The sequence below is a fragment of the Varanus komodoensis genome, unplaced genomic scaffold, assembly GCF_004798865.1.
Source record: "Varanus komodoensis strain SLA01 unplaced genomic scaffold, ASM479886v1 scaffold13_3, whole genome shotgun sequence".
Lineage (NCBI taxonomy): Eukaryota > Metazoa > Chordata > Lepidosauria > Squamata > Varanidae > Varanus > Varanus komodoensis.
In genome coordinates this window covers 6,793,758-6,820,263 of record NW_025335409.1, presented here as the reverse complement: position 1 = coordinate 6,820,263, position 26,506 = coordinate 6,793,758, and the positions used below count along the sequence as shown (strand labels likewise).

The window sequence follows — 26,506 nt, the reverse complement described above, 5'->3', positions numbered from 1 at the left end:
CTTCGGATGAATGTTGTGACTGGCCCAAAGTCCCCCAGTGAGCTTCATGGACAAGTGGGGACGAAGATCTCCAGGGACCCCAGTCCAGCACTCTAAGGGGTGCTGCATCTCAAAAATTTATCTCGGGAGAAAAAAATGGATAGAAATACTTTTCTACAAAAAAATGAAGATCTACATCTTTCATTGACATGTGTTATATATTACATTCCTCCCACTTAGTTTCTATTATGGGAAAAGTTAAGGTCTCCAAAAAATGAAAGTCACTATCTGGGCTCACTCTATGTCACGTGTTGGCATGTTTCCTCTCCAACATTACAATCTAGTACTGGGCACAAAATGTGATATCCTGAGAACTGTCTGCATAAAAAATATTAAATGTCAAAGAGACAGCTTTTCACCTGGACTTTGCCCTGAGAGGCGAGACTTCTGTATGTGGGAACTTTTTGTCTTTTCTCATGTTTTGTGTGAAGGAGAATTCCATCATAGGAGGTCTATGAAGTGACAGTAGTTGCCATTCCAGGAAAAACCAGGCCATAGACCAGAGGCTGGGCAGTTGACCACCTCAAGATGTTTTGATCTAGAACTCTGTTCATCCCTTACCATTGGCTATCCTGGCTAGCAATGGGTCAAAACATCTGGATGATCACCAATGCTCACCCCTGCTGAAGAGAATCAACTCTTGGGATGGATTGCACAGAAAGTCTCATCCAAATTTCCCTCCCACCAGAAATCTGAAAGAGAAGGAAGAAGCACCGCTTTGAAAGCCTCTCCAATGGTCATGTCCACACTGGATTTTAGCACCTGGATTAGTTTCTTGTTTATCACAGAAGTCTCCTGGAAAGGTGAGGCTGGAGCGTAGGAATCACATGCTCATATTATTCAACACGTGCCATTGCAAGGGATGAATTCAATAACTATAACTCAGACTTGCACTGAAGACACTGACAATGAATCCAACTCCGAATGCCCCCTTTTAAGCACATTTTCCCCTTACTGGCAGCACTGTCTGTATAACAGAGTCTGGACTCGATGCTTTTTTCATTTGATACTGTGATTCCTTGAAACCAGGACACAAAGGAAGCACTAACCTGTCCCCTGCACTTTGACTGGCAAGATGCAAAGACTAGCGACTAATTTAAAATACTTATTGGCAGTCAAATGCTGGGAGAGGGCAAGGGAGCGGCTGCCAAAAGCTGCAGCAATGCCGTGCTCATTGGATTAGATTCCCCTGTCCCACTTCTTCGTGTCAGAGCAACTGGGACTGTTACAACAAAATCCATCAGCAGAGCTGTTCACTATTCTAAATAGTGATTCATGCCTCTTTACTATCAAGGGATCTCTGAGATCTATTCCAAGACAAAAGAAAAACCCTTCCACAAAAGCATAATTGAGAGAGAGAGAGAGAGAGAGAGAGAGAGAGAGAGAGAGAGAAGGGATGAGGGGAAATCTTGCCCTATGCAAAATATTTATATTAGATTCCAAATGTAAAGGAGCAGTACACAACACATTTCCTTTAAAATTGTTGCCCACTTGATATTTTCATGAAACACCTGATGTTCACTTTTCTTCTAGCCCCAAAGAAACAACAGACCAGCACTTTCATGGATGGTGGCATGAGCTGTGCTAAACCATTGCAGTTCTATGCTATGCCTAGGCAGTAACCAAGGCCAAGTAGTAGTCAGTCAGAAAGATCCCGTTCAGAAGAGATTGTACCTATAAAAGAGCCATAGGAGCTTGCTGGAATTCTCATTTTGTCAGTCCTGATCCTGCTGCCCCCAACTGTGAAACTATTGTGACTGAAACAATTTTGTCTACGGTTATTTTTGTCTAGGCTGGAACAAGACGGTAGGATGTACACACTTGACTGCTGCTGAAACTAGCATCCCTGTGCTGTTCTTCCCACATTGGAATCCGAAGCCAAACCAGGGGATTTCACTTAGGACTGCTGCTGCTATTTTTACCATTCAATTTAACAGTAAAACAGAAGGAAAACAAAATCTATGCAAAACCTTGATTTTGACAGTGGCAGGAACAGAGGGGAAAAAGGAAAGGGAAACAGAAGGGTAACAGGGGGTGGGTAAAAGTACTTGGGTAACCTGTAGTACTAAACATGCTTACAGAGAGGAAGAAGACCTGCAGAATACAGTGGGGCTCACTTTAGAGCAAGCATGCCAAGAACCGTTCCGTGATGTTTCAGCTGTGGCAAGGACAAAGGGAAAGAAGCCAGTGCCAACGGGGGACCTGGGAGATCCAGGCTTTAGTCCCCGCCTGACCATGAAACTTACTAGGTAACTTTGGCCCAGTCACACACTCTTGGCCTAACCCACCTCACAGGGTTGTTGTTGAGGGGATAAAAGGGATGCAGGAGGACTATGTTAGTTGCCAAGGGTTCCTCGCAAGAGGGGGAAAAGGTTATAAATGCAGTGTAATAGACACTGTAAAAATTCCTCAGAGTTTCCTCCATGGATGGGTATCTCCACTGCTCACTAAACAGAAGCAGCATGAAGAGGAAAAGAGAATGGACTTGCACTGAGGAGCCTTTCAAACAAAGTGCATCAAAATGATAGCACTAAGGACCATGTTTTTGTGATGCAACCAGCCGCACTGTGTCGAGCACCTCATTTGCTTCAGGGCTCACAATGTGCCTGACCGATGATTGGTACATCATGGCTCCACGGCCACCTCACCCCCTTTCCTCCCTTGGTCCTCGGGTAGGTATCCCAGGAGATGCTGCAGGAGCACCAGGGGCTCCTCCATTCCCTGCCACCACTGGACAGCAACTTCTCACAAGCAACCCCTCTCTGCCAGGATGCAAGCTGAAGCCAGCTGGGTTTCCTCTTGTGGGAGAGCCAGCAGCACATGGCTCTGCTCCCCCGCCACTTGCCCAAGAGAGCAACAGGGGTGGGCTTTGCTGGGTCTCCTTCAGGAAAGACGCAGAAGAATGTGCCTTGTCCCCAAGTGACTTGTGGGCTTCAGGAGCCACCAAGTTCCCACAAGACAAGCAATGTGAGCTGCTGCTTGCTGCATGCTGGCAGTGAAGCCCACGGCTGCTGGGACGCGCTGGGGAACTGTCATCAAAGCCTCTTGGCCAGTGTCGCTTGGCTTTCTGCCGCTCTTGCCACATGGCCCTCTCTGCTTTGATGCTTCACCTAGGCTTGTGACTGACTGGGTTTGTGTGACACAGCAAGCCCAGGGGTGGTGACAAAACCCCAAGCCATGGCTCGTTGCGGTGACTTTTAGCCACCCCTTTGGAAGGAGGGGCACCAGGACTGGAGAACATGCAAAGCTAGAGTGGCTTTAAAGCTGGTGTCTTTAAAATGAGTACTTAACAATTTTGGAGACTGGTGATTAAATGCGCCACGGCTTTCTTTTCTACCACCCAGTTTGAGCTTTTGCACTGAGATGATCCTGGGGTCTTTGGATATTTTAAAGTCCCCCCCATTGTACATCTTTTCCGTGGCATGTGCTTCCATGTTTCCTTGGGAAGGTTTAAAATATATTTTTTAAGTTCCTTTGTACCAGTCTTCCCCAACCTGTTGTCCATTAGGGCTACAACTCCCATCATCCTCACCCACCATGGGAGTGCTGAGACTTGTAGTCCAACACATCTGGAGGGCACCAGCCTGGAGAACAGCATCACATGCAAGCATTCACTGCTGTATGAAACCCGGACATATAACACCACTTGCAATTCTGTTTTGAGCAATGGGGGAAAAGAGGAAGAAAATTACACAGAACTTCAGTCAGTGCTAAGGTCAACTTTGTGTTCACAGAGAAAGCTAAATCATCAAAGAGAATCTGTTGCAAGAAAGCCATCATACACCAAAGCAGGCAGAAATCTTTTAAACCTCTTTGCTCAAAAGAAGAATGGTGGCTGCAAGAATCAGGCTTTGATATCCTATTTTCAGAGACAGCTGCCGTCACGACAGATAGGACTATAAAGGGTTCGGATAGTGAGAGGCAAAGGTGGGCAGGGAATCTGAACAGAAACTCATTCTGCCTGCTCCAGCAGGCTTCCCCCTGGATATGCCCTTCAGGCGCTATGCAGTCTGGAAATGGTGACAACCCAGAGTCCTGCCACAGCCTTCGGCCAGCTTCTTCCTCCAGGGCATCCCTTTATCAGCTTTGCACTACTTGAAGGTTTCCTCTGGGGCAACAAAGTCTTGAAGGCCAAACTAAATGTTCTGCTAATCACATATATTGTGGCATGTTTTCCTTGCCCTTGTGTAAGCAAGCACTGATCCATTTTGGGTCAGGAGCATAATGCTCCAGAAGGGGGGTTAGATCTCCCCCCCACACACACACACACATCCAGATGGTGGAATTTGGAGGAAAAACAGGAAGGGGGGAAGTTTATTGCCCTCTCCTGGAGTGCCATAGTACCAATCCAAGCTGAGACCTTGCATACCTGAAAATATAAGGAAAACACCTCCAAAAACACCATGCGTGATTAGCAGAACATTTGATTGTCCCTTAAAGGAAAGGATGGCATGGCTCCAGGCAGGAGTGTGTTTCTAAGCTTTCGTAAAGAGCTTGTTGCTCTGGGATCCTTCTCTCTCAGGGACCCGGGGCTTCTACCAGTACTTCCGAGCCAGGGTGCTGTAGTGGTTAAGGTCGTGCGAGACCTGAGCCATGGAGCCAGCTGGGTCACAGACTCTCACAGGGTTGTTGTTGTTGCTGTTGCTGCTGTGGGGATAAGATTTAGAACAAGAGAAGGAGAATGACATACGCTACTTTGAATTCTTTAAAAAAGAAAAAGCAGGCTAGAACTCAAATAAATAAATAAACCCTTAACCTAAGCTGAGAAAGGGATCTCCTAAACCCTTAACCTAAGCTAAGGAAGGGATCTCCTTTAATTTGCTAACTGGGACTGCTATCTCTTCTGTTCCTGAAGAGAACAGGGAAGTACGGCACTGGATTTTGGGATGGGCGGGCAACACGAAGTCTCTGGACTGGTCAGGATTCTTATAAATACCAGGAGCTTCATGCTTGTGTGTTCAAAGGAAGAGGCCGATACATGATATGTGAGCCTCTCTCTTTAGCTTCATAGTGGCCAAACATGGGAATGTAACTTCTTAAAGAAATGCATCTGCTACTCTGAAGGCCACCGGCTTTGGTGGATGGAAAGTGAGCATGCCAGAAGCAGAGGGGGAACATGTTTGAGCATCTCGATTTAAAGCTAACTGCAAGAAGGAATGCAAAGACAAAGTACTTCCTGGAAGAGATAAGAAGATGGAGATGATTGCTAAGGCTAAATGGAAATGTGTTGTCCAAAGGAAGAAGCATGTTGGAAGAAATGGTCTTCCCCTGGAGCTAGTGCACTCTTCTCAACTCAACAGTGGGAAGATGATTTCATTGCTTCCCCAGGCTTACCTTCAGTGTCTTTTTCATATTGTCCTGGGCACTAGGTAAAGCAAAAGGACATGTTACAAATTTTGAAAATAAAATAAACCAGCTTTCAAAATGCCCTGTTCTTGGGGTTAAGTATGATCCCTAATTGCTCTCATTTTTCAACAGAGCTCGGAAAGAATGAATTGTTTTTCTAGGGCTTTGAACAGAAGCAGTCTATTTTTCTTTGTTTTGCTTCAGAAAATAGGAGACCAAAATTCTCTTCTCCTTAGAGGCTAAACAAGCAGAATTTGTTGCTGTTTGGAAAGGGAGATTGCAATTTTTTAAACAACTTTTCTTGGCAGAGTTGGCTAGCTCTGCCAGCCTTTTTTCTTTCTTGTTGTTTCTTCCATTAATATGCTCCAGACTGCTTTCCTGCAAAACGATATCCAGTTGTTTTTAAATTCTACTATTTTACCTTTTTGCTCAGAGAACTCTTCTGCTTTTTGATTTTGCCAGCTTCCTCGGTCTCAGCATAAGAAAAAAGAAATTGACAATGCAGACATGTTTGCTTTTTTCTACTTTATCCAGCCTGTGAGTCCCAAACCAGTTCTAGTTGTGTGCAGTAAGCGGCTCAGTAAGGGGATCTATGCCCAACCCGCAGTAAATACTCTGATTAAGGTAGGGATGCAAATTTTTAGTAGCACATTTATAACAGGGATGCAAACAGTACTCCCCCCCAGCACCATCTGGTAGTCCCCATTTCCCACCACTGAAAAAAATAAAAGGAAACTCACATTCAATTTTAGCACATCCTGGGCAGTTGTGGTTAAAAGCTTGTGCTTGCTTCCTGGGATGCACTAGGAATGAAGTTTCCTAGTTGACAGTGCATGTTATTAAAAGGGATGATGATGATGATGGTGGTGGTCGTAATGGTGGTGGTGGTGGTGATGGGGAGGGCGCCTTCAGTATTTTCATGCTGTTTCTACAAGACCAAGATTTGCTGGGGTGAACATGGATGGGAAGAATGAGTGTGCATGTGTGGGAGAGAAAGGGAGAGTTGAGTGTGTGTGTGTGTGTGCGCGCGTGCGTGCGTGCGTGCGTGCGCACACTTAGATGCATGTACAGATGGGTCCCACCACCCCGAGACCAGAAAGCTTGTACACGCCCGACTATACCCTGCCCTTCTTCCATCACAGAACACAAGTCAGCACATGAGATGGTCCTTCACCCAGGTTCTGGTGAGAGGCATGCCTGCATAGCTTCAGCAGAGTAGCTGTACCATGTGCCCCCCATCCATGCCTGGAAACCCACACTAGACAAGTCTTTTACTTTGTGTACTTTCAGCCTTCCTGTTTCCAGCATTTGGCAAATATGGGTCATCCCACCAATAACCAGAGCACCTTAGAGTCAAATAGACTGAAACAGGGGCACCCCTTGGTATGTCCATAAAGCAAGGAACAAAAATACATTTTCATGTATTCTATTCCAAGTAGGAAATCTCCTTCTCACACACTCACAAGCCCTTTTAGAGTGTGTTTTTGACACACCATCACCAACGGCTACCATTTATTTTTCATTCTTTATCTTCTTCTGATCCTCCAATGCTTCTCCTTACATCTGGGACAAGAATTGTGGCGATTTCTTGCTTTCTAGTCGTTTTTCAACAAAACTCATCTATTTTGGTGACCTTGTGCTACTTGAATGGCACTTGTCTGCTTTTCCATTAAGGCAATGCCGTATGTTGTTGCCAACTACTGCATTTTCAAGGAGACAGCGCCCTGTATCTGTGTGTGGCAATTGCCTTGCTTTTAAAACAATTTTATTCTTTGGATGTTTTATAACAAGTTATTTAACAGATAGTTATCTAACAGCTGCTCACACAGTGACTTTACCAATCTAGTTAAGGTTCCAATAAAATGCAAAATTTAGAATTAATAGGAATTGATTCCAGATAGTCAGATTTATGCTCTCTGGATTTCCCAGCTGTCTATCCTTCTCTTTTACCTTCATTGTCTCCCTCCACTGCCCAGCAAGTACTTTTCCTTAAATATAAGATTATAACCCTAGAACTGTTTTTATTTTTCTATAGCACCTAGCAATTCTGATGATGATGATGGCTTGAATCCTAAGATGAGTTAACTTAAGGCAGATCACAGAAGAAAATTTTTCCATTCACTCCTCCTCCTTTTATCCCCCGAAAGCCCCCCTCTCTCTTCTCAACAGTAAGGGATTAGGTACACAGAAACTAATTTATCTTAGAATAAGTTCTATTTTGTGTGATGCCCCCATCTCCAGGCAACCCCCATCTCCCATCCACCCCACCAGCCTATGGAGAAGGTGGAAAACTTTCATTTGGTGAACTTCTTTAAGAATGGTAAAGAATAATAATAAAGAATAGTAACATGATAATAAATAATGTGTCTATGATGCCTAAACCATACTTTTCCTCTGTTAATCCCAGGCTATTTCTCCCTTGCAATATATTGCAACCTGTATCAAAATGCATCCATGTATAGTATTGCCATCCAGTAACATAGTACCAAATTCAGTCCTATGCCTGCTTCTAAATGGCAGCATTAGCACCAAGCAGCCCATTGTGAAAATGTGAATAAAGTATCTGTACATGACAAAATGTTATTAAAATGCTGGTTAGAACTTATTTCACGTATTCCAATGAAAACACATTTGTCTTCTTGGAAAAAGCCACCATTGCTGGGGAGGGGTATTGCGGGAGGCAGTTCAGTTCAAAGAGTTCAACTGCACTGAGAGCCCTTAACCACTCCAATGAATGTGGTTTGACAGCTAAATACACAAACCATGAGTGGTTCAGAGCATGGGACTGGGACTCAGGCAGTCTGGGTTCTAGTCCCCGCTCAGGCAACTCAACTCAACCTACCTCACAGGATTGTTATTGTGCAGATAACATTAAGAGAAGGGGGGAAATTATGTAAATGGAATATAGGCATAATAAATCAGCTTTTGGGAGATACCCCAAATGAGACTCTAGAAAATTGTATGGCCCTGTGAGACTGAGAAATGCATGTGAAAAAATAGAAAGGAATGTAAGGCAATAAAATGTATATGTGGCGATAGGTAGAGTGTCCATTTACACAGACAACCCTGCCTGGTGCTGACCAAGTTTGTAAATTATATCCCAAATTAGCCTAATTTACAAAGTTACACTCAATTATGGATTGCCAACATCCAAAAAACCATCCTGGAGTCACAAAATATACTGAGTTATAGCTAGTTAAAGCTGCAACTGGGAATAGGGATGATTTAGTGTATTAAATCTTTCATATATCCTTCAGACTTTCTAGCTGGTGAGATATTAAATATGACAGGTAAATACACAAATCACACGATCTGCAAATTTACAGTGAGCTATATTAATGTGTCTTTCAGTGAGAAGTATTGAAGAAACAGTAGAATAATGAGCTGTATGGTGCATACAATGCCCCCCACAAAAAAATCCCACACTTATTTGGCAATTAAGAAAAAATGCTTACAGCAAGACATCTAAGGGAAAATCTTTATTATACCACCGTATCCACAATATTCTGGGTGCTCCAAAAGTTTTAAGGGAAAACACAATTACACTGTAACAAATATTATAGACACAAGAACCCAACATTGGAAAAAATACATTTATTGGAAATGAACAGGCAGATGCTTTCTTTTGTACCCTAATGGAAAGTGATTCCATTGAACTTCATATATTATATGTCTTTATATTACTCTCATAATTGAAACTCCCTTTCTATTCTTGGAGCTACTTAATTCCTTCTTTTGATAGTTGTCTCCAATTTATTTCTTGTTTCACTTATATCCTGCCTTTTCATCAAAAATGGTGCTCAAGATGGTAAACAATAAAAGACAGACTAAAAACAAAATCTTAATTAAATATCACACAAAACAAATCCATTGAAGCACAATTAAAACACAGTAATACCAGAAATAAACAGCAACAACCAGTTAAGAACCCCCTCTGCAACCAGGCAGCTTATGTGCATGAATAAAAATGTCTGTGACTGACTCCAGCCCAGCCTTCCTTGACTTGCAGTCCAATGCCTTGTAGTTCATATGACAATGGAAAAGCACAAGCACATCCAGCATCCTAAATCAGGAGAAATACACCCCCTGCCGAAGTTGCCGCCTCCACTTCAGTAAAAGTATAGTTTTACCTATGCAACCCTTTGTACATTCAAGAGAAGCGAATGAGGACAGGCCCTCTCTATTAAATATTAATATTCAATAAATTGTTTTGAAACACATCTTTTTCATTCTTTGTACAAACGATATGGGGTTGGTTAAATGGGTTGACTTCATACATTATAGCTTTTTCATTTGCACAGCGTGGAATTCATGAGCCACTACATCCATCTGCTTGGCTATAATTCTTCTTTGTGTGATAAATGAACAAGAAGAGCAACACATGCTAGGAGGAATTTATTCACACTGCCAGTGGTGCCTGTGTGTGTACAAAACGACTAAGTCCACATAGCACCCAGGTGCAATTCACACAATCTCCTCCACCTCCTTTTTACCAAAGGGGAAGAACTGCAGGATCTGGACAAAGGGTAGCATCACATGCTCCCTTAGGTTCATGGTAGAGAAGCATAGTCTTCTTTGCTTCTCAATAATGGCTATCTGTACTACTGCAATATGTTGGCAAGACAAAACTATTGAGAGAAAGAAAAGCAGGTTTGGTGGCAGTTATGTAAGAACAAGGATTAAAGAGATGTGACAGAGAGATACATATCTCATCTGTGGACCAGACTTCCTCCTCCCTGCATATCTCATGAAAATGTTGGTGACATTTAACATAAAAAGTCAAACTAGCAGATGGCTCAAGCCCTTTGAGGGCACATTTTAAAAACACAATTTATCCCCAATTTAAAGAATAATTAATATTTTTAGAGAAAGGCCTTACATTCTAGTGGAACAATACTGTGCTGTCCCCTTCTTAACAGAACTAGGCGCTTCCTGTCACAGTGGTAAAATAAATATCTGAAACACAAATCGTAATTTTCCAGTAATGCAACTGGCCTTCTACTAAAAAACTGTTTTAAAGACTGCAAGCTACAAACACCATTCTAAGAACAATAAAAATGCAATAAACAATAAAAAAACGTTAACACAGCTTCAGAACTAAGATAAATACAAAGTACTAGCAAGGAGGGGAAATAACTAATGTGATAAACATCAAATATTTTAACCCCAACAGCCCTTTAAAATTAGCATATATACACTAGATGTATCAAAAAGATAGCTCAACAGTGCCACCTTGTGAAATTTAGTTAAGAAGTGTTTGTTCTTCCTTTGCAAATCTTTAAATTGTTCATTCAGTGGTTTTAAATGGATCCTCTAGAAGAGGAACACATTCCGAATGCATATGCAGGCCACCTGTCTACTGCTGTTCAAGGATTTTTAAAAGGTAGTAGCAAAAATTAGAATACTCACTTATTTCCACCCAGTAGCCACCAGTCCAGCCCTTAGAAACAATGCCCATTCTTATGAAATGTAGTCAACAATGTCACATTTCACATTTAAAAAAAACCTTCCAGCAACAACAGGTCAACAGATCCTGGTTCTTAACTAGGAGTTGTGAAATGGTTGCCTACTGACCATTTTTGCATCAGACCTCTTATGTTATGGTGCACTATTGTTGTACAACACAAGTGACAGATGCCAGAAGTGAACGGTATTTTTATTATGTGGGCATGTCCAAAGATTGGAACTGTCACAGTATAGCTTGAACAAAACTGGCTACAAAAAGTAGGCAGGGAAATAGCTGTAGAAGCTTTTTTCCTTAAGAAACATCTCCCGGACTTTATGTTTCAGAAAACAAGGCTCTGCTCTCTAAACTACTGATTTATACTATTCACATTTTTGATTTGGATAATAAATAGGGATTGAAATAGTTTTCTTAAGGCATCCCATACAATCTTCCAAAATATTTGATGACAAATGATGGGCCATTTGGACAAATTGTTTTTGTCAGTTCCTGCATCTCATCATACATATTTTTAAATGCTTGAAATTGTTTTAAGTGCTTTCAGTTAAATGTGCTGTATTGTTTCATTATCTGAGATTTGTGGCTCTTAAATTTTGCGAGCTACCTAGAGAGTTTTGGCTGTTGGGTGGTATGGAAATTAAATAAATAATAACACATCAGTTTCTAATTTTATGGTTTTAAGCTACAGTGAAGTTCTTGGCAAAATGGAATTGTAATTAGCATATGTAATCTCAGCAAGCTCAGCACATCTCATTCTCTCACATAGCTTCTGCCTGTGCCTTGAATAACTAACACCAGGCTAAATAGCTCTTTGTGGCATGGAGATACACACAAGGTATTTTGTAACCCCCACCATATTTTGTCTCCCATCAGTCACATAAGACAGCCGATATAAGAGATACAGGCCAAAATTTCTGGATAGGAATGGAGATACAAGAAATTTTACCTCTCTTTGGCATTTCTACTCAAGCAGCTGCTTACTAAATAGCTAGGGAGCTGCAGGTTGTTATTCACCTAAGGAATGAACCTGGAATCTCCTAAAGCAAGTAGGAAAAAATGTGCACGCACTCCAGTTTTACTGTACACTGCTGCACTCGTTTTACAAGAGGCTTCCTAAATTAACTTGCAAAAGACACACCCTGCCCAGTTTGCAGTGTGGGATCCATATCAGTTAAATTCAACAGATGGGAGGCTGGCAGTGTGGTTCCAGCAACACCTGCAGAATGACGAGGTGCCAGGAACCGGCAGGCTCAGTCACTACACAAACTTTCCTTTCAAGTTGCTCCAGCATGAGTGAAACAGATTGAAGGTTAGCACTCAACGAACCCTTGAAAGGAACCCTGTCCTACCCCCCACCATCATGAATCCATCAAGATGTCCTACATCACTTGGAGGCCCTTCACGGCACCACCACGTATTGCTAGTGGCAGCTAGAATGGGAACAAGCTGCAGAAGTACAAATAAAACTTTACTATAAACACAAATGGCCACTTTTCTGGCATATCAGGGAACAGTACATTTTAAAAGTCCATAATTGTAAGAGGGACCGGGAGTTTGTTGTCTTCTGTAAGTTGTATTATTTAAGAAGCCCTGTGGCATTTAGAGTTAACAGAAATAATAACAGCTATCACTACAATATTGCTTTTCGAGGTTCTAAACTCTATGTTTCCTAAGGACTTTAATCAAATCCAGTAAGATTTCTCATTTCAAAAAGCAGATTAATGCTACTAACTATTAATGCTACTGAAAAGCAATAACAAACAAGCCATTATTGTTTTGTTTGTTTCTCAAAGAGCATTGATTAGGGAATTTCAACTGAATCCTCTTCTTGTTTCATAATCAGTAAATTATGCAAAAGACCACCCACGCTCTTTGTATTAATTCAAAATGCTCATATCTTGCAAGCAACAAGCTTCATGTTAAATAAACAAGAAACTTTAGGCTGTATTCCTAAACTCTATACTCTGAACATGAGCCTCTAAAGGTAATATGATTTGTTATATTATGAATTTCATGTATCTTTACCATGTAGCCCAAATCTGTACATTTGGGGAAGTTTTTCCCCCCTTCTTCATTGTGAAGAATCCATTACTCAACCAGGAGTAACCCTTTGACATGGCTCCTACAAAAGCTGTATTTACTTTCCCTGAATTCATTGCATTCTCAGCTTTAAAAATGATTAACATTGTTCCAAACTGGCTTCCTTCCTTACCTCAAAATGTATCCCAGCTTTTTCTTGTATCACCAACATAATGTCACAGTGTAACTATTAATAGGATTATACATAAGCAATAATAAAGATCAGTTCTACTTGTACTGACCTAACAGAGGGACACAAGAAACCTATCAATTGCCCCAAACTACTGTCCTGGATGCTTTGACATCAAGTATTTTAATATGCAGTTTGAGGTGGCAACACTGCTCCTTTGTTTTGCCACCTCAAGTTGTATCATTAATTGCATGACTTTAAAAAGTCATCTAAATATTCCTCCTCAGTTCTCTGAATGTGAGAGAATGGCCACAATCCCCCAAACCTAGTTCATCTCATCCCACTTAAATCAATATAGCCTAAAACATTATTAACTCTATGGATTATGGCCAATGAATGCAGGAAATTGATTATAATTTTAGCACATGCTACACATTCTGAAAGTTTCTCCTGTTAGAATTTTGAGAATCTCAGATTTTATTTTAAAGAGAGGCCACACTTTTCTAGTTGCCACAGATGTGTTTTTGATATTAAAAATGGCCACAGAAAGAATGCAGATTGTTCCACAACATTCTGAAAATTCATTAAGGCTGAACAATTGATGGCCCTTAGGCATTTTTGTTTTTAAGTGTTGCTTCCAGTTGTTTGCTTTCAATGGATACCAATTCACAAAATTTTATATAATAAATGCAATAGATGCAGCTGTACAAACATTAAGTAAACTATTGAAACAAGGCAGGCTTAAGCTGCAATCCTACGCAATTACATGGGAGTAAGGGCCTTGGATCTCAGTGTTTACTTCTGAATAGACATGACTAGGATTGTACGATTAACCACAGACACCTGGTTTATATTGTACCTACTGAGTACAACTGAGCAATTTTCAGTAATGCACTTTTGCACATTTACTCAGAAGACCTTTGCATTCTTGGGAAAGTGTGCACAGGAATAGTGTTAAATACTCATTTTTTTCAAGTTTTCATTGTTTTCAATGGGCCTTTGCAAATCTGCCTTTTACTCGGTGTGCTTAACATGCTACTCCATTATAGTCTGGCATCCAGCATGTCCTTTAAGTGATTTTCAGTCTGGTTAATTACATTTGTCAATGATATGTCAATTAAATGTTGTCCTCCAGCTTGTAAGAGAATTTGCTGTCGCCCACTCATGCTGTTTTTACAGCACAATCCACCAGGTGTCTATTCAAACATTAAATCCCAACGAATTCACTCTCAGGTAAGTAGGTCTAGGATTACAACCATAATCCTGAGGCTTGTTTCTTAGGTTCCTTCTGGCTGCAATGAAGTTGTCGTCATGATGTATTTCACTTATTATCTCCATAAGGAACTGTTTGTGTGAATGAGCCCTCATGTATTGGTATCTAAGACTCAATGTTGTCTGGAAAGCTTAAATTTTCCAACAGGCAGTAAAATCTGAGATTGTCCTGGAAGGGACACTCTTGCAAGATATTATCATCAGCAAAGATAATACCTGAGAGCCACATTGTGGTGACCAAATCACATCAAAATTCAACCAACTAGGTCACAGCTACACCATTTTTTACTAACTCCTGATGCGTGCAGCTAAGCACATACACAGTGAAGTTATCTTAGAAGGTATCTTAGTTACCTGCAACATAACTAGTATGATGTAAACAAATTCCTTTATTCACATTCGCTTGGATGTGTGGGTGAAATTTCCCTGATTTTATATTTATTTATCCCCAGGATGTTTACCTTATAAAAATAGTCCAATATTTACAACGACAGTGCATCGAATTTCACACTCTCCCAGTTACAAAAACATTACAAATATTTAGCTTTCTTTGAGAGTTTATAAACTCAGTCACTTACTTGCTGAAGAAAAAAAAATCCTAAAATTTGGTCTTCCTGAAAATCAAAATTACCACATAAACCTCTGGAGTTCCTCACTATTTGGCCATTGAAATGGTTTGTTCAAAAATAAGTGGAAGGTCACTGCATTTACCAAAAGATAAAAAGTCAACTCAAGGAAAAGTTTAAAAAGTGATGGTACTGGAATATTCAGCCTATATATGACATATGGTAAAATGAAGTAACGAAATTCTAGTAGCTTCTGGGGAACCGTGACTGCAAGCAAACACACAAAATAGACTAAATTCCAGAAAACAGATTTTGACTTCAGTGCATCCATGAAGCTCCAGCCAGCAAAGGCATAAACTGGGACTAATATGTACTTTACAAGCTCATGTCTTTGAAAGATTTTTCTCCACACATAAAACGTGTAATGTCTGTTATCCGCAAGGAGATACTTATGAGCATAGGTATACCTCCAGACAAGGAATAAAGCAATGATGGTGAAGATGCTGTATTGCAACAAATGTGTCCTCACAGAACGAAGAAACTGGGCAATTTTGCTAGGTGTTACTAGATAAGGAAAGGAAAAAAAGAGAGTAAAAGAAAGGAAGTAGAACAGCTGAGGGAAATGCAGGCAGGCCTCATGGCTGCTCCTGTCACCAACGACAATGCCACCATTAAGGACCACAAAGGTTACAAACACCATCACCATGCTGATGTATGGCCAAGTCAAAAGCATGAGAGTGCTTACGTTTCTAACTGACATGAAGTACTCAAGGAGAAATCTGAAGGCTCTGATTAGTTCTGAAAAGGATCCCTTCGTGGGTAAGCCCTTCTGGTCTTTGTTTTTCAATTGTTCCGCCTTCCAGGCTTCACTGAGCTTTTGTGCAACAAGGGTTCCACCGCAGAATACAGTCCATACAATATTTGTCTGACGAAACATAAAGCCACAGAATCCAAGCAGGGCAGAAGTTTTATGATTGCCATAAAGGCACATTAAATATGCAAAAAGAGTAAAAAATGTTGACCCTGAATCAGTATAATATAGGAATGTAAAAAAATAAAGAGGTGGAAATATTGCCAGTGTCAAGGTTGATAGGATCTTCTGGAACCCAGAAGCAGCCTGCAAAGGGATGAGGGGAAAGGGATGGGGAAATCAGAATGAATGCATCCATTAAACTTTAAAAACCAAACATGCAAAATATACCATAAAATTCAACTATACAAACTCCATTGAAATGAAAGGGAACTGAATGGCTTGTGATAATTTTAAATAAAATGCAAGGGGCTTGTCATCTGCAGTTTTTATACGTGCTGTCTTGAAGAAACAATAGACACTCTTTTTAAAAATTGCTGCTCATTTAACCAGAGAATCTAGGGGCAGGGAGCCACCTGACCTGCAGCCAAATCCAGACAATGGTAAGTCCGTGTCTCGCCCACAGCCCCTACCCCATGGTCCCATCCCCTTGCAGAGGGCAGTACTCGGAATAGATCCACTGATGGCCCACTGTATTACTGTGCAGGCGTGGGAGAAATAGAAGCATTTTTCCTTGCCCTGACAGAACGATAGATATATATCTATGCATGTGTGTGAACAGGTATGCATATATACCTCCCTCAAAAAGCTGAGGCAAAGTAGGTGAGAAGGAAAGAAAAAAAAGTGTGTGACAGAGGCTTTGAGAAGGGAAAGGGACAGGAAGAGAGATGAGAGACAGACAGGCAGAGAAAAAGGGCACCCCACCTACATTTGACTATAACTACGCACTTGGGGTTTTAGTATCACCCAGCCCAAGATCTGGCCCCAATTAATAGCCAGTAAGTGACCCCCAAGCATTGTTCCCTAAAGGGACTTGGCCCTAGAAGTTGTCTATTGCAGGCTTCATAGGAAATAGCATTTTTGTCCAAATGATCCACAGAGATTAAATGAACAGATTGTTTTCTTAGTGCTGTAGGACTGCTGAAGACCATGAAGGTACAGTAGTGTAAATCCTCCCAGACTGCTAAATAAAGAAACTGGTTTATGGTTGCAACAATATGCAAGCTTATGAACTCACTGAGACTAGTAGCCACAGGTGTAAAATTAGATGTGCAAGTCTTTGTCATATGTATAAATGGCTTCCCACCACTTTAGAAAAACAGAAAGATGGCCCTCATCTACAGCAGGGGTCCTCAAACTTTTTGAATAGGGGCCAGGTGAAAGGCTGCGGTGACTGCGAGCTGGTGAGGTGGGAGTGCCTGGGGGCACAGGCCGGTGAGCTGCCACTGGGCATGCGCGAGGCGGCATCGGGCACGCACAGCGGTGGCTCGCTCCCTTGGAGATCTCCCAGCGAGTTCAAAACCATCTCTGAGCAAGCAAGCCACTGGCTGCAAGGCAGCGGCGAGCGCGCATGCATGGAAGGCAGGCAGTGGCAGCTTGCTCACTCAGAGACCATCTCCGAGTGAGCAAGCCACCACCTCCCCACCTGTGCAGCAAGCACGCACGCGGGTGGCAAATGGTGGAACGGGCTGGACGGATGGCCGTGGTGGGCCAGATCTGTCCTGCAGGCCATAGTTTGAGGACCCATGATCTAGAGTGCTGGGTAGAGTCAAGCATTATTACAGCAATGAAACAGAATCTAACTCTAGTTTTAGGTAAGGGAAGAATTCAAACTTTTACCAAAATTCTGGCACATGAAAGGGGTTACTGTGCATAGGAATAGTATTATAATACATTTGTTTCGTACCTTTTTATAATTTGCCTTGCAAAAAAGCAAATATAGTAAGTAGAAGTTCCCAGTGCTGAAAAGAAGATTAATGAATCTGAGCATTCCTGTAGAGCAGACGATACTTCCGGACCACCCAAAGAGCCATGCTGCAGGTTTCACCATTCCAACCGACACCAAGTATAAACCAGGCAGCGTAGTGATCATTGGGTCCCACTATCAAAAGGAAAAGGAAAATGGACAAAAGTAAATGGTGAATAAAAATATTTTTATAACAGAAAATCAGAAAGAGAAATTAGTAATTTTAATTCAACTTTCATTTTTTTATGATTCCTGTGTATCTGTGCATCTCCCCTTTACTGAAATCTGAATGTTCTGGCTACATCTGAGTCCAGTCCAATACCTGAGTCCAATCGAATACTCTAAACATGACACCAGGTGAGTTGCCTCCATAAAACTATTAAGTCAAGAGTTTATATTTTCCTAACTACACTACTGCTCCTAAAAATCTTTCTCAGGGTCGCAAACCTATGGAACAGTCCAGATGTTCTGGCCTACAATGCCAGCATAGGTAATACTGAGGGAATATGGGGGATGCAGATCAAACAGTATATTAGAAGGCTACAAGTTGCTCAAGGGTTATACACTGGGGTGTGGTGGCCAGTCACAGATGGGTTTGTTCAATAGCTAGGAGAACTAAGACATCCTAAAAAATGTTGCAATGTCTGTAAAGACAGTTCTGCAAGTTCTTGCACATAACCATTTTATCTCTGGATGGACTCTGTCCATTTTGTTTCTGTTGCCTTGAACCCAAGACGCACTAGTACTGCGTGTACGCGTATAGTGTGTGTGTGTGTGTGTGTGTGTGTGTGGTGTGGCACCGAAGTTTAAGAAAGATGCGACTGGAAGGGATTCAGGGGAGGGCAACAAAAATCATCCAAGGTCTGGAAACAACCCCCCTATAAGGAAAGACTGAGAGAACCGGCCATGTTCAGCCTTGAGAAGAGAAGTTTGACTGGGGTCCATGACAGCATTCTTTAAGTACCTCACAAGCTGTCACAGAGAGGAAGGACAAGATCTCTTCTCACTTTTCCCAGAGTGTAGGACACCAAATACTAACTCAAATTGCAACAAACCAGATTCAGGTTAGATTTTAGGGGGAAAAAATTCTTGCCACAGTGGAACCAGTTGCTTAAAGAGGCACTAGAGGCATCCAAGATGAAGCTGGGCAGCCATCTGAGAGGTGTGGTGTAACCTGGTGTCCTGCACTGAGTAGGGGCCCCCGAAGACCTTCCGGCACCTTCCAGCTGTACTAATCGATGAGTCTATGAAACTTTCTGCAGCTGTACCAGGCTTCTCCCAGTCGGTGCCCTCCACATACACAGCGCCCATTATCCCCGGTCCTTGGCTATGCAGAGGCTAAGGGTGATGGGTCTTGTGGTCCAGACCTCTGGAAAGCATTCGGTTGGGGAAGACTGCCCTTTGGGGATGGGCTCCCCGAGCGGAGGCAGCGGCGGATGCGGGGCCGTCCCCCCGCAGAGCGGCGCGGCATCCCGGCGCTGGGCGGCTGCCTACCTGCTGGAAGCGGCTCTCGCAGTAGGCCTGCGCCTGCGGGACGTGCAAGACCTCGTCCATGTAGGGCGCGCGCTGCAGGCGGTTGAGCGCAGAGAAGAGCAGGCAGGAGACCAGGAAGAGGCCGCTGAAGGCCGCCGAGAAGCAGTAGGCCTCGGAGCGCTCCATGCTGTCGCGCACGGCCCCTCCCAGCGCTCGCATCGAAGCGCCGGAACGCCCGGCCGAGGCCCGGAGGAGGCGCTGCGGCAGCGGCGGGAGGACGGAGCGAGCTGGTGAGTGGGGGCCGGGCCGGGCCGGGCCCTCCGTCCTGGAGGCGTGGGGTGGGCGCGGGAGCCGAGACCGGTCAGCTTGCTTGTCCGCCAGCCGGCCCCAGCCTTGGTGGGCCTTTCAGCAGGGGGAACCCGCCCCTGCTGGAGAGAGCGGCGGCGGATGCTAGTCCGAGCCGAGGAAAACCGGGCCGGGCCTCGGCTTCTCGCAGCTGTTTGGCTGCCTGGCTCTTCCTTTAACTCTGCCCTCATCGGTCAGGAAGAGGCGCGGCTCATGGCATTGTTCGGCAACCGCATACTTGAGCGGTGGGCACCTTGTAGCCCCCCCCCCCCCGCAGATATTTAGGTTTGCACTTCCGATCATCCCTCTCTGTTGGTTGTGCTGACTGAGGACAGTTGTGGGCCAAAGCATTTGGAGACAAGTTGGACACCATCGCGTAGTTGTGTAGATTTAATACGTATTTCCTTATCAATGTAGAGCAAACAAAAATCTTGATTCATCTAGAAGCCAGAATATAAAACCTTCTGCTCAGTGTTATGTGTGCAGTATCGTTAGTAAAAGCAGGATTTTATTACAAGAGCAAGTAACGTTTTATATCTGAACTAATTACCCTGCTTTATCTTGTTCCCTGCTCAGTTATGGAAAGTGGTGTTGGAAACCTCATTGTTTTAAACTGTAGTGCTGCGGGTTCTGTGAATCCATATTAGGGAGTTTAGTCTGTTTGCAAAACAGCCTGGGCTTTGCTTTGCATGAAATGTAGTACTATAATGCATTTTATCTTTTTTATAAATCATAAAGTGCATTTCATACATACTAATTATTCATGACCAGTACAGCTAAAGCAGGGGTGATCAGTTTGTGGCACTCCAAATGATGTGGCCTACAACTCCTATCAGCCCTAACCAGCATAGTAAATGACAAAGGAATATGGGAATTCTAAGCCAAAGCAACTGGAGGGTCACAAGCCCTTCTCTCCCAGCCACACCAGTATAAAGAGCTCTAATGCCTCATTTCACATGCAGTAAGAGTTCACTTGCATTGTCTGTTACGTACACAGAACTGGAAAAAAGTAATTATCCCAGGATAACTAATATCACAATATGAGAGAGAAAGCTCCTAAATGTGTTGCAGTTATTAATCTGCCACCTGCTGGCAAGGTTGCCTATTTCTAGGAACCCTGTTTCTCTTCCTTTTGCAGCAGCCTTACATAGAAAATAAAGACTGTCACTTCATTTCCATACAAGAAGACATTTCATATGTGTGTCATGCTGATATTAAAGTTGCAGAAGCAGTGTCAATTAAACATATATGTGTACAGATAAAGTAAGCTGGTGACCATCTCTGTCCAACAGAGATCCTGTGCAGAAATCCCACTCCTAAGCATCTTTCTGGATTAAAGCTGCATTGCATTACTTAGGCCTTCAGTCTTAGTATTTTAGGAAGGTTTTATGTAAATTGTGTGTATTAATGCAGAACCAGGGGGCACTTTTAGTGAAACTTGACACATGGACTTGGGAGATTGTGGGCTCTCCCACAGTAGAGGCATCCAAGATGAAACTGGACAGCTATCTGAGAGGAACGTTGTAACTTGGTGCCCTGAACTGATCAGAGGATTGGACCTGGTGGCTTTCTGGCCCCTTGCAACCCTACTATTCTATGTTTTTCCCAGGAGTCTTGTGAATTCATACATATAAGAAAGGAATGGGGTATTTGCTGTTAACAAACTTCATTAGATATGCATTCATGGGCCAAAACAATTGTCCATTGCTGACCCTGCTCACAGGATTATCTCAGAAAAATAAATTGGATAACCAAGAAATTAATGGGGATATATTAAAGTACACCCACAACAGAAGTTACATCCAACTCACCCCCTTGTCAAGAACATATTTGAAGGCTTTTGGACATTTGCTTCTAAACTTTCAACAGAATTCCTTGGACACTGCTTCAGAAAACTCAGTGCCAACTGTGAACAGATTCTGCAACTAGTGGTACACAAATTTGGTTGTTGGTCATAACTGTCCTTTCTGCCCCTTCTGCTCTTGTGACACAAATATCAACACTCAAAGGAGGGGAGGGGTTTACTGTCACTTTGTGTTGAGCCTTGAAAATAGACAGGAGAATCATAGTACCATCTCAAGAAGCTCAGTATGGTTTATGTGAGATAACACCGCTTACTTCCCTAAAGTCATCTGGTATGTGCAGAAGTCCCAGAGAATGGGTCAGTGGGGACCACAAATAATGGCTAGCTAGTAAATGTGAGAAAAGCCAGCATAGGATAATTACAAGCAACACTACGATGCAGCATGCTTTTAAAAAGTTAGTTTGATAATCCTATGCATATTTGTATGCTTTTCTTGCTCAACCACAAAAAAGTAGGAAATCTGGATAAGGGAAAGTTCAATATAAGCTGGGTAAGAGATATTCTTAAAGTTGCTGAATGGCTTGCATGTTCACATTGTGTCTTATTAGTGATCTGAATGTTTACTTTGCTTAAACTTGAATAAATTTACAAAAGAAGTTACTCAGAGTGGTGTGGGGTTTTTCATTTGTTAACATAAAATAAGCCACAGCTTAGAGTTCATCTTCCTCTAACGCACATCTGACCCTTTCCAAAGCATCTCCATGGAGTGTACCTTTATGCTATGTTAAATAAAAGTGCTCTCTGAATAGCAAAGATATCAACATTACCCATCAGTAAACTGTAAATGTTTATACATGTTCCAGGTTTGGCTGATTCAAAGGGAGTTTACTGTTCTGTCACAAGATGCGGCATTTCACACATCGATTGGAACTGTTTCCTGACTGTCTTGTTACTCTTATCTTATTTAATGATGTGAAAAATGCTGCTACTCTAAGGAAAAAGGCAATGGAAGGTGCTATTGATGCAGCATTAATTAATCCTGCAATGGTGAGAAAACTGTATAGTGTGTGTGTTCATGTGTGTATTCACTAACTGGTTAGCACAAAACTGTATGACTTGCTGAGATTCTGGGTTTCAGGACCAAAATGACAAAAGCAAACCATTGTCTAGCAATAAATGGTATCTGATAGATACCTCAATCTTATGTCTCTTCCTCCTCATGTGAATTTTTCTTTCCATTAGTTACAAACTGATATATGGTTGCAGCTAAACGTAATTAGCTTTTAAACCAGATTAAATCCTGGTTTCTACATCTAGTTTAGAAATTCACTTTAATCAGCAACAACCAGTTCAGATGTATCATAGACTCACTGTGAAGCCTAACCAGAAAAGTCTTTCTTCCTCTTTCATAACATGAGACACTGGAGCCATCCAATAAAGCTGAATGGTGAGAGATAAAGGAAGTCCTTCTTCACTAGTGCTTTGATAACTAGGGAATTGGTTATTGCAAGATGTACTGTTGGTTGGATGGCTTTAAAAGGAAAATAGACAAATTCATGGAGGCAGTTTCTAAGTTACTTGGAAATGTGAATGAAAGGATGCAGTTCCACACATGCTGTTGCACAATTGTCAACTTTCTGAAGTCTGGTTAGCCACCATGGGTAGAGAAAGCTAGATAAGATCAGCCTCTGTCTGGTTCAGCACAGCTCTTCTTTTCTTAAGGAGGAAGAACATGCAAGGTATATTTGCTTGTCAAACTAAGATTTGCAAATCAGAATATGAAACATCTGAACTGAACCATACAGTTCAGATTTTTTTTTTTTTGAATACATCCTTTTGGGTATATTTTCATTTTTTAACATGTAACATGCTTTAGTGTTGTGTGCACTCATGGGACTGATTCTGAATTTGCAAGAATCATGTTCCTGCATTAAAAATATGCTAAATAGAAATCCCATATTTGAGTGAGAGGAAGGCTTTAGATAAAAACTGAAAAGTCTGTACATTTCCTTGATTTTCCCTGGATGTTAAAATGTGTTGCCATTATTTTCCCTAAGTGGCTATCTTCTTAAAGGTTTTCTTTATCTAGGTTTGCCCATATAATACTTTAAAAAGTACAACAAAAAAGGCCCAAACCCTGATTCTTTACAATATAGTGACCGTTAATTCTTTTGGTAAACTAAATTGCAAGCATCAGAAAGAGTGTGAGGAACCCACTTTTCCCAGATAGAAATATTATGCATGAATTAAGATTTAATATCAATACCTGTTTACAACATTATAGGATTAGGCCCCCAGGGATTGTTTTCTTAATAAAATTTGCCTATCTATAATGCATGGAGTACCATATTTTTCTGTCTATAAGACACCCCCATGTATAGGACACCCCCCACTTTTCTTACTGATCTCCAAGCAAGTGAACAAGCTGCTGCTGCCCGCCCACCCGCCATCTCCCTGCATGCACACTGGCGCCGGTCTTCTCCCCCAGTGTGCCCACGCCAGTCTCCCCCCCTGAACATGCCCATACCAGTCTCAACCCCGGGGGTGCCCGCGCCCGCATCCCCCCCAGCGCGCCCGCATTCATGTCCCTCCCAGTGCGCCTACATCCGCTGCTTCCCCACACGCATGCCCGCACCGGCCTCCCCCCCCCCCCAGCGTGTCCGTGCCTGGCCTTCCCCCCCCCAGCACATCTGCGGTTCTCCTCTCAGCCCCCCATGTATAAGACGCCCCTCCATTTTTAGGTAAATATTTTTAAGAAAAAGTATTGTCTTACACACGGAAAAATATGGTATTAAAAAAAAGCTTGCAACTTGATTCAACATCTTACACATGGAAGTACTAGCTTGCAGCTATTTCTGAAGTTATATTTTTCATTCTTGAGCATAAGAAAGCAGTTGGTGCTATTTTGAGGGTTATCATTTGGAGAGTAAAACTTTTGTTCTCTTGGGCAGATTGTTGATCCATTTCAGATACTTGTGGCAACAAACAAAGCTGTTCATCTCCACCAGATTGGTAAAATGAAGACAAGATCACTAAATGCAGAAATAATATTCAATCTTTCACCAAACAATAATGTAAGATGTCTATTTATGGTTTGGGTGTGGGACTGGGGCCCTTGGCCTTGTTTCACAAGGTCCTTGGAATTGTCCAGTTCTTTGGATGCTAGAGGCAAACTCATGCTCTTCAGAACAATGAACTAGGAAACACCACCTCGTCTGGTTATCTTTTGCATGTAGTATAAAGGGGAGGGGGAGAAAGAGAAAGAGCAGGGATGGGGTGGGGTGGCACAGAGAGAGAAAGCCATGTCATCTTGCAAAGCCCTACTTCCTGTTGGCAGCAGCTCTGCCTGTCATAAAGCCTACTTCGCTTGCATCTGAAGAAGAATGTTCATTAAAAGATATTGGGTGAACTACCTACCATAAGATGTATTTTCTGCACATCATTTTGAGATCTTTCTGCCCCACGCCTTACTCAGCTTCCCTTGTCTCTGTGTGAGTGAGAACAGTTATTTATAGTATTTCAGATCTTTTGCTTAATGGCCCATGCATTTGCATGGAATGAGTAATATAGTTAATACTTTGTTCAAGAGATTGTATCATATGGAATTGTCGTACCAGTTGAGCATCTTGGAGATCCCATTCCTTTTTGAGAAATTCTTATGTACCATATGATGGAAAACTTATCTACCCTTCCCTTTGACCCAGCTATTCTTTGGATAACAGCCTTTCAATGTGGGATAAAATGATCCATTTACCCCTCATCTCTTGACTTGAAATCCTGTGAATAAGCATTAAGCAAAAGGTGCTGATATTTGTTGCAAATACTGTGATATAAAATCTGGTTATGTTTAATGTTTTTGATAGCCTGTTTGCACTTGCATGAAAACAATGGATTAATGCTTTGTTATAAAGCAGTGGTCTCCCCCCCCCCCCCCAGGGCATTAGGACTCATAATCAGGCGAAGGTGTAGTTTTGTCAGTTGATTGACACAATTTGTATTCTTTCTTCATGTTAGATTTCAGATGCTTTCAAAAAGTTTGGCATTGGAGACAATGACTCTGCAATACTCATTGTTCTGGTTGAAAACAAAGAGAAAACTGTGAATTTGGAAGATCTAATAAGCCGAGTTGAAGGCCAGCAAATCTCTTTAGCAGATCTCCCCCAGATAACAGATATACAAAAAGTTAAAAAGGTTTGTACAAGCTAATGCAAGGGTGAGAGTGGAGAAAAATCATGAAAATATTTGCTTGGTTTGTAATTACATACGATAAAAGTAGAGCAGGACAATCCTAAGTATGTTTACTCAGAAGTGAAGCTCATTTAGTTCAGTGGATTTTTCTCCCAGGTAAACATGCATAGGATTGGAACAGATCCATGTGTTTGCTTAAATTTCCTTTGTCCTCTTTCTTGTACATTTTAAACTCTTCAGTATTTTTGAGCTTTTGCTCAGTATTTTTCAGCTTGTTAAAATGTCTGCATTTTAATATAACTTTAACGTCCATCAGAGTGTCAGCACAACCTCTAAAGCATTTATATCTTCAGAACGATGTTGCTCATCAGGTCACTATTCCACTTTTTTCAGATGTACAAGCTTACCCCACAAGAAGAGAAAATTGGCACGCTTCTGGATGGCATCATTTGTAGAATGGCAACAAAAGATGTTTCATGACAAGAAGTAATTACACTAGAACTGCAGCCTGTTTCTGAAAGAAAAACTTTTATTTTATTTTGGTATTTGGTTGAATCTGTTAGAATGTACTGAGTTTTATTATATTTGGAAATGGAATCTGGCACAGTTTTATTACAGGAGACAGAAATATTGTTTGAGTATTTTTGTAATTAAAATATTTTATTCACTGTATTTATTTACTTCCTTTCTGGTTTTTTGCTGAAGATGCTTTTGCTGAAGTTTTTACCATTTAAAATGCTAAATATAAAGCAAGAATTCTCTTAGGCCACACGTATTTTCAGGTATAGATGGTTTGACCTCCTTTACCTGGGCTCTACCATCTTCTTTAATATACCCAGAACCTTGAAGTAGCTCGTGGGAACACAGTGGAAGGGCTATCAGTTTTACATTAGTTTTGAATCTACACTACTGATTAATATAGAACTAGCTTGAACATACAGATGAACATTTAGTAGACAGGTGTGATGAATATGTCAATATACTTTCAAGAATTGATCTATATGATACTTTAGCTATGTAGCT

General features: G+C 41.9%; 2 protein-coding genes across 2 annotated transcripts; one reads left to right on the top strand and one right to left on the bottom strand.

Moving 5' to 3' along the window:
• Positions 1 to 8,850: 8,850 nt before the first annotated feature.
• Positions 8,851 to 19,365, bottom strand: LOC123020061 (putative Dol-P-Glc:Glc(2)Man(9)GlcNAc(2)-PP-Dol alpha-1,2-glucosyltransferase). The gene is made up of 3 exons (XM_044423458.1): positions 19,168 to 19,365; positions 17,614 to 17,808; positions 8,851 to 16,013 (listed from the first exon to the last, which is right to left on the bottom strand). Exons 1-3 carry the CDS (start codon positions 19,363 to 19,365, stop codon positions 14,958 to 14,960), a joined length of 1,449 nt encoding a protein of 482 aa, XP_044279393.1. The 3' UTR covers positions 8,851 to 14,957.
• Positions 19,306 to 26,155, top strand: TPRKB (TP53RK binding protein). The gene is made up of 5 exons (XM_044423459.1): positions 19,306 to 19,436; positions 22,159 to 22,342; positions 24,247 to 24,369; positions 25,310 to 25,486; positions 25,877 to 26,155. Exons 2-5 carry the CDS (start codon positions 22,199 to 22,201, stop codon positions 25,961 to 25,963), a joined length of 531 nt encoding a protein of 176 aa, XP_044279394.1. The 5' UTR covers positions 19,306 to 19,436; positions 22,159 to 22,198; the 3' UTR covers positions 25,964 to 26,155.
• Positions 26,156 to 26,506: the final 351 nt, after the last annotated feature.